General features: G+C 32.4%; 1 protein-coding gene across 1 annotated transcript; it reads left to right on the top strand.

The window, feature by feature from the left end:
• The first annotated feature begins 3,605 nt into the window (after window positions 1-3,605).
• On the top strand, window positions 3,606-7,094 carry LOC129322707 (AT-hook motif nuclear-localized protein 5-like). The gene is made up of 5 exons (XM_054969042.1): window positions 3,606-4,666; window positions 5,193-5,260; window positions 5,542-5,673; window positions 6,328-6,486; window positions 6,714-7,094. Exons 1-5 carry the CDS (start codon window positions 4,225-4,227, stop codon window positions 6,924-6,926), a joined length of 1,014 nt encoding a protein of 337 aa, XP_054825017.1. The 5' UTR covers window positions 3,606-4,224; the 3' UTR covers window positions 6,927-7,094.
• The last annotated feature ends 1,752 nt before the right edge of the window (window positions 7,095-8,846 follow it).

Below are 8,846 nucleotides of genomic sequence, written 5' to 3'. Positions count from 1 at the left end.
TTTATTATTTTAATTGATTTTATAATGTTAAAATGAATTGTTGTCTCTCATAGAAGAAGAGAAAAAAAATGAAACATTGGACTATGAAGACTAATCTTCCAATTTCATAGACCAATTTCAATCGTCTTCAACTTTGAATTAAGCCTAAACCAGATCAAATTATCAGTTGCTTAATTAGTCCATTTTATAAAAGAAACCAGACTTTCAGTTAAGTCAAAATATTGTCCTTTTAGTATTTTGTGTAGCCCTAATTATACACCATGTTGTGTAAAGAGTATAGGATAAGTGGACCTCCTATTTCATTATATCAAGGCTAAAATATAAATTAGATTGTTTATAAAAATATTTTATACTATTTATAACCTGCAAATGGTGTAAATTATTATAAATTTCATTTCAGTAAATTGATCAGCAAAAGATTCATGTATTTTAATAGGTTACATGAATTTTTGAGCAAATTTGTCAGTAGTTCCCAGATAATAAAGTGGCCAAATAACAAGTGGCTGACCTTTTCTTGCATTTGAGAAATTTTTGTAACTGAACTTTGGGATTATATTTTGTTAGAATGAGGTGTGGTATATTACTTACGGCTTATGAAATATTATTTCTTCCTGATCACTATCTCATTAAAACATACACTCCTAACTTTACATTTAATTGTTATTTAAGACTGTGGCACGTATATTTAGGTAGTTTTGGTTAATATAAAATAATATACAGAGATTAATACACTCTTATATACTTCCCTTTATTTCCGATGAAGTAAATTAAAAGAGAGTAAGTAGTGGATAAGAGAGGGAGGAAAAGATGGTTTTAGCAGATGATGATAAGTTGAAAAGAAAATTAATCATGCTATGGAGTTGAAAAAAGCACGTTAAATATGTATACATGAGTATCTGTTAAGTATATAATTTTTTCTCTAAATATAAAAGCACTATTTATAAACTGGGAACAGCATGGATCGCTTCAAGTTTTGTGTGCGAAATATATAAAAAATTTATACTAACTTTTAGGGGAAATTATATTAAAAGATTAAAAGATTGAACTAAGCTTAAATAAGGATCAAAAGATCTAGACATTTAAAATTAAGACAAAGTGTCCTTTTGTTAATTTGTCTAAACGTTTGTTACTTTTGTTCTATAATTTGCAACTCTTAAAACAAAAATTTACAAATGAGATTTGTTCACTTTTTAAGGAAAAATTTATCAAATATATCATTAATTGAAGATCATTTTCCTTTACAAATTAACAGATCTTACGTGCAAATCACTAGAAATGATGATACGTTTAACAATTTTCTTGTTCAAATTAACGAATTTCACTTGTAAATTCATATTTCAATGGTTATAAATTATGGAATGAGAGAATTTTTTTTAAACCAATTCACTAAAAAATATTTGATCCTTATTTTGAATTTTCAAATCTTTTGATACTTATTCAAGTTTAACTTATTATTTTTTATTGTTGATAAATATCTATCTATTAGAAGCAGTTATGTTCAAAGCAAGGCCAAACTTTAAATATAGACATTTTTTAAAATAAAATTTAAATCTTAGTTCACTTTGTTGTGAAGAAATAGTTTTTTTTATTAAACCTGATCCTGGTGATTAATTTCATTCTTTTGACTGTTCAACGCTTTAATTATTAGAATTTATGGATGAGTAAAAAGTAGGGAAAATGTTTATAATTTAGTAATTAAAGTAAAATCTGAATATGTTGATGTTTCATTGAATGTAAAATTAATCTATTTATATTGTCAACCAAGGTTGATTAATCTACAAATACTTTTACAGGTACTCTCTAAGGATTTAGCTTGCGCCGTAGTAGATGATAAGCACTATCTCTTAACATATTTGAAGTTGTGAGACTTGTCTTGAGTAAACTTTTGACACCTACTTACCCAGACTTTTATACATAATACGCACGTTTGTATTCTAAAACAAAAACCTACAAAAATTAGCCGGGGAGAGACAATTCCACAAGCCCTGCTTGAGTCATATTCATGCATTGCTGAAAATTTATTTCTTTTCTTGTTAATATTTATATAAGCTATGAAAATGTATCAGATTGAATCATGCTCGAGTGTAACTTTCCCACAATAATGATATCCGAGCCTAGAGTGGTGTTCAAATCTGACTCAAAATAAATAAATAGATAAATAAATAAATAAAGCGTGGTGTTCAAATAAAAGTAAAAAATAGTGACGTTATAAGTAAAGCTGGTCTTGGATTCAGTCTCATGCCACTTAACCTACCATTTTTAGGTTATCATCCATCACTTCAATAGGCAAATGGATAGAAAAATTGATAGTTTAATTGATAAAAATTTAATAAATAATTTATAGAAATATGAAATCAAATTTTATTATTAATATAAGAATTTTATTAATAAATAATGTATAAATACATTTATAAATATTTTTTAAATTTAAAAATATATTCAGATTTTAATGAGCTACCGAATTGGGTTCAATATTCAACTCACCTAAATTATTTACCACAAAAAAAAAAAAAGCAAAATGGATAACGATGGTCATGAGCACAGCAGAAAATAATGATGGAGGGGAAGGGTGGGAATTTTAAAAAAAGATTAAGGATAATTTGGACATAAAAATGAGTTTTTTAGGAAAAGCAGTGATACTTTATATCCTGAATATTATAAAAGTATTTTTAACATTACATTAAACATATATTTAAAATATACATGTTTTTTTAATGAAAAAATAGAATAAAAAAATAGATTATATTCAGGATATAAATTTTATATTTTATATCGATGGTATATTCCCACCAGTCCGCCATATAAGGCATCATAACTACTTCGTTGTTTTAACAAATTAGTTAAAATAAAAAAAATTAATCTTTTAATCATTTAGCTTTAATTTATTTATAACTCAATCCCTTAATTATGACTCGCTGCGATTTAATCCCTCAACTTTTGATTCACCTATAATTTAATCCTTATTTTTTAATTTTTTAAAAATTTTTTATCAAATAAAAGGGATAAAAATGCTCATACATTATTTTAAAACACCTTTCTCTTACTCATTGAAGTAAGATATAAGCTAATATGAAAAGAAATTAACAAAAGTTTAGAGTCTAATTTGTAAGTGATTCAAAAGTTGAGAGACTGAGTTTTAAGCGAGTCATAGTTGAGGGACTGAGTCATAGTTAAGGGATTGAGTTACAAGTAAATTAAAAGTTGAAGGACCAAAAGATCATTTTTTTCTAAAACAAATATAATCTTTTTAAAAATTGTTTATCCTTTTAATTATATTTTTTAGTGAAATAAATATAATATTTAATTTATTTAAACTAATAATAATTAAAGTTTCAATTAATATTTTTAAAATAAATAATAAATAAAGTAATTGAGTATTAATTAATATTAATGATTATAAAAATCTATTTCATTTTGTTTTTTCGGTAGTAGTAGGATTGTTTTGTTACTGGTAAAAAAAAAACAAAAGGATTGTTTTGTTGTATTTTATATTCTATTCAATCTCCATTCCGCCAAGCTGGCTTCTTAACGCAAAAATACATTTTTTTCTACTGGGACACGAAAGAAAAGCTCATATTTAACTATTTTTAATTCACTCTTGCTTCTCAAGTTCCGGCTTTCCTCTGTCTTTTCCTCCTACTCCTTTTCCTTTTCCCTTTCCTGCATTATCTTGCAAAGCCCTAGATTTGGAATTTAGGGTTTTGTTTTCTCAATGTGTTTATGCATCATTTAGGAACTGCCAGCTTACCGGCTTAAGTTGTGTGTGTTGTTGTGAGCCTCTGATGTTTCTGCATTTTCCCCCAAGGTCAGCTCTAGTCATGAGTTTCTAATGGTGACACTGTTTGAGCTCTGAAATCTCTTCTCCCCTTTCTTCTCTGGCTTAGAAGTGTCTGTTACGGGGGTTCTATAGATATCTCTCTAAACAAAACCCTCATGAAACTCTTGATTTTGGCATACATTTGATAAAATCTGAGCTTCTTAATTTAACATCTGGGGTTGTTGAGTCTGAGATCCCTTTTGTTTTACTCTTTGCTCTGTGATTAAAAATTTAATTTTCTTAGTGAAAGTGTTAGCTTTTAACAGCATAAGGTGAAATCCTGGTAAAATCCCTGTTTTATGTCTTCAGCTGCAACTGAGTTCTGGTTCATAGCTCAAGAAGTTTGAGTCTTCTAGTAGATTTGGGAGCATAAGTAGTGTATTAGTCACAAATCTTTTAGTGAATGCATGGATGGGAGAGAGGCTATGGCATTCTCTGGAGGTCCCCCTTCATATTACATTCATAGAGGAGGCATTGCTGGGTCTGTCTCTGGAACACATTCTGGAGGGTTTCAAGTGCCTCCTGGGTTCAGACCAAACACCAGCATTCCAGTACAGTCAAATGTACGAGGTAGCTCTATGGTTTCTACAGTTACAGTAGAACCTACCAATTATAGTCATAATCATGGCATTAGCATTAGTTCGTCTCCTGGGGTACCTCCTTCAAGCGAGCGTGTGAAAAAGAAACGAGGAAGGCCCCGTAAATACCGTCCTGATGGACCAGTTTCTCTGGGTCTGTCTCCCGTTTCTGCCACTGCAAATTCTACCCCTGCATCAAGCACTCCAGCCCAGAAACGAGCTAGAGGGCGCCCACCTGGAAGTGGAAGGAAACAACAATTAGCTGCGCTAGGTATATTTTGTGAGAATTAGTGCATGTAAATACTCTTCACATATTGTTAAAATATTGGATCCATTACTTATACTGGTGATTTTTTTTTAAAATTAATGTCTTTTTTATATATTTTTTCCTATTCTTTGCAAGTGGGCTGGGTAGCCTGGGCAGTTTTCCCACCCTACAATTTAGCTTAATTTGCTGCTGTTATTTGGTAGTGATGAATTTTGCAAGATCCTAAGCAAAACAGGGTTGTGATACATGTAGCTCCTAAACAGATAGATGACTGTAATTTGAGGTATTTCTGTGGAAATAAGTGGCTATTGTCATGATTTTGGAGTCTAAGCTTGCGTGTTTCCACTGCAATACTTGATCTCGTGGCAGTTCATGGTTACAATTTTAGATTTAAGAACCATGAAATATGACACTGAAGTCTTCATTTTTCCCCTTTAATTTTTATGCAAATGTTTCTTGATCTTATTAGTGATAGTTTCTGATAAAAAGTCATTTCAGATTTTTATAATTTTATTATTTGTGCTCCTAGGTGAATGGATGAACAGTTCAGCAGGGATGGCTTTTTCACCTCATGTTGTCATGATTGGAGCTGGGGAGGTAGATAAACTCTTCCACTTAGAAAACGTTTACCACAAAATGGTTATTCTATTTATAAAAGTTGCTTAAAGTAATTTGGAGAAAATAGCTATTTAAACATGTAACGTGTTACTTGCTGATTGCATGCAACACAGATAATACTCAGTGGAAACCTTTTAGATCAATCTCAATTTTTAAGTGATTAATTGTTATGCTATTCACCATGGACACATTGAAGATTGTTGCTTTTTAACACACGCTAGTTGGGAAGTTCCTCAAACAATAGTTTTAACTTATTTCAGGACATCGTAGCAAAGTTACTGTCCATTTCACAGCAGAGGCCAAGGGCACTGTGCATCTTGTCAGGAACTGGGACAGTTTCATCAGTTACTCTGAGGCAGCCTGCTTCTACCGTTGCCAGCATCACTCTTGAGGTTAGAACACTAAACCACAGTACTTAAACCTTTTTGTTTAGTCTCTTTTGTTTCTCTGTTTAGGCATGTAGTGTGAATGTTGACACATTGGTCTTTTCTATGAATGCCATATAATAAGTCTTTTGACGTATAGATACCTCCTTCAAAACATGGAATTCCTCCTGTAATTTATCATTATTTGGTCTTAATTGGCACTCCTTCAGAAAGGTGTGTTTTGTTAGTCTCTAACTCCCCCGTTCCTTTCAACCCCATTTTAAGTATTTAATTTTTGTGGGATTGTGAAGTGGCTGCTTCTGCTGCACTATTTTCTTTTTCTCTTTCCCTTTTTTTTTTGGGGGGGGGGTGGGGTTCTAAAAACTATATGTTCTATTTTTATCCACTGCATTACTAACCTTGTGGTAAAACCATGGATACATGGTGTTTAGGATTTGCTGTATTAAGTGAGTTGGTTAAGTAATGGTTCTGTATTGGTTTATAGCAATAGATTTTAGGTGGCTGAAATGAACCATTGACTGCATGTCATTATCGTACGTTCTCTTGAAATATTTCAGCTGAATGTCTGCTAGATCATATCAATCACATTGGCGCTGCTTTAAGTGCAAATGATGGTTTTCATAATGCCTTCAGAATTTATTCATATTCTTTCCATTGCAGGGCCGATTCCAAATATTACGCTTGGCTGGTTCTTACCTGGTTGCCGAAGATGGTGGACACCGCAATAGAACAGGTGGTGTGAGTGTCTCCCTTTCTAGTCCTGAAGGTCATGTTATTGGTGGTGGGGCTGCTGTGCTTGTTGCTGCAAGCCAAGTGCAGGTATATCCTTGGCCGCGCTAGATTCTACCCCATAAGAACGTTTTGTTCCTGTTTGATCTTTTTTGCAAGCATGGTCTTGCTCTTATGGCTAGCTGTTGTGTTGTTTATTCTGGTACATGATAGGATGCTTTGCATCTAAAACAAAACAGCAATAATTTTTTTTTCTTTTAAATGGCAATAGAAATGTAGCTTTTCTTCTTCGTATAACGGGGAACGCTTTGATGCAGGTGGTGGTGTGCAGTTTTATATATGAAGGGTCCAAGACCAAGACTAAGCAAGTGAGTACCTCTCAGGGCGATGTTTCTGAAGCTGAGCATGATAACAAGTTAGCTACTCCAGCAAGTGCTCCGCCATCTCAAAACTATAATCAACCAACAAGAGGCATTTGGCCATCTGATCTAAAAAGTACACACACTGGTATTGATTTGATGCGTGGATAAAAATATTTAGTTTTGAATAGACATTGCAGTTTTGTATAGCGCGTAGATATAACTTGTGTGTTGTTTGTAAATGAACTGGATTTTCGAGCATTGTATGAAGCCATTGACGATTGCCAGGCTTGAACTAACAATTTATTACTGTAACAGATCCATGATTTTCAGGGTTAATTGACTGTCTGGTAAGCATAAGATGGATGCAAATGTTTACTTGAGTGAAAACTGAGCTATGTTGGCTGAAAAGTTCTTGGATTCCACTTCGAGGGTCCTATTTTCAAAGTTTTATTGTGAAAAGTCGTTTCTCCCGCTATTGGTTGATCTTGAGATCAATTATTAGGCTTTCATTGACCTACGCTCTTCAAACTTGTCCTTGAGTGGACAAAGACATCACATGCTTTAAAGTTTAAATTTAAAGTTGCCACTTGCCAAACCAATACATGATTATTGCAGAGTGTAAGTTGACTTTCTGAGAATAGTGTCCGCCAAAATAATTTGTCCAAATGTTTAATAATCTAATTTGGTAAAATGATAGTCGTAGTCTCATTCCTCATCAATTCAGAATTTTTATTTTTAATAATTTATTCCGTTGAAATAATTGTGAAGCCAATTTACCCTTGTAGCTATTAAAATTATATCCTTTTTAAGATTAACATGGAAAGTAATAAGACACATTAAAAGAAAAAGAATGACAACGAAATCGTTTAGAGAATGCAGAATGGTTTTTAATTTAAATCCTCTAAGAATAATAATATTCATGAATTTGCAAGAAGTTTTTCGCTTTAGTATTTTCTTTCATTTCATTATTCTTTATAAAATATAATTTTTTTCCTCTTTATTAAAAAGATAAATTTTAAGAAATTCATGGATTTTAAATTTTAAAGAATTCATTCCCAATAGTTTTACCACCAGATCAACAAAAAACGTCTTCAGCAGCATCCCCTTTCTTCTCTTTGTAGCTCATAGTTCTTTTTCAGCCTTTTTTATGTCAGCACTTCATTTTTTATTTTTTTTTGTTGATTGAAAAGTGAATCAGAGAACCCAACAAGGATTGCATCAAAATAGAATTAAGAGAAAACTTCTACTTATCATCTGCCACCTTAACACAATAAGGTGGAGGTTGATAAAAAATAAACCAAACACCTAAGTGATCTTGGGTGTTACTAGTTAAAAAGAGGGTACAAAAATTTGCCTCTTTAAACATGAAACTCACAGAAACAGACCACTCTCTACACAACATGTTAATCTCATTAATAACATCATGGAATGAATGTTGGGTATTATTACTACAATGAATGAGATTGAGGGCCTCTACATAGTCAGTGAATGCTTTGACCTTACAATACCCCCATTCCTAGCAAAGATGAAGACCAAAATAGATACCAAGTAGCTCAGTTAGAACCAGAGGGTATGTACAAACACAAATATTAAATCCTCCAACTTAGTTTGCAGAGTTATCTTTGATAACTCCCCTGCATCTTCTTATATTGTCATGAACCGATCCATAAACATCTAATATGACATCTCCTTCGTCAAGTTTGAATCAAGTCTCTAGGCCTCTCCTCTCTTGCTTACTATGACACATGTAAAATACTGAGATCTGACCTTGCTTTTTGCAGGGCAGCAAAGCTCGACCCTATCATCTCCAAGTCATCTTGATCAAAGGTTTTCTTACATCTATTGCACCAAATATCCTAGCATATATAGCCACATAACATCATATAGTACTTGTTCTATACAATCTTTACCCACGTTGTGCCTGGTTCCATAAGATCTATTATTCTCTATTGAAGTTCTTGAAACAACTCCAAAACACTGACTTAATGAGCCACCTCCAACAATCCTTGGCATGAGGGCAGTCCTTGAGTAGATACATCACTTCCTTCGACTCAAGGTAGCCAAAAGGGCATCTGCTTGTCGCCAATA

This window comes from Prosopis cineraria, unplaced genomic scaffold, assembly GCF_029017545.1.
Source record: "Prosopis cineraria cultivar Desert tree isolate PC_DT_omini unplaced genomic scaffold, ASM2901754v1 PC10, whole genome shotgun sequence".
Lineage (NCBI taxonomy): Eukaryota > Viridiplantae > Streptophyta > Magnoliopsida > Fabales > Fabaceae > Prosopis > Prosopis cineraria.
The sequence above is the reverse complement of the archived record's forward strand: the minus strand, read 5'-3'. Positions and strand labels throughout refer to the sequence as shown.

What these genes read in the sequence shown, in the direction of transcription:
- LOC129322707 (XM_054969042.1), top strand. Translation starts at nt 4,225, where the DNA reads ATGGATGGGAGAGAGGCTATGGCATTCTCTGGAGGTCCCCCTTCATAT. An exon ending in ACAACAATTAGCTGCGCTAG is followed by an intron (nt 4,667 to 5,192) that starts GTATATTTTGTG and finishes TTGTGCTCCTAG; the next exon opens with GTGAATGGATGAACAGTTCA. An exon ending in TTGCCAGCATCACTCTTGAG is followed by an intron (nt 5,674 to 6,327) that starts GTTAGAACACTA and finishes TTTCCATTGCAG; the next exon opens with GGCCGATTCCAAATATTACG.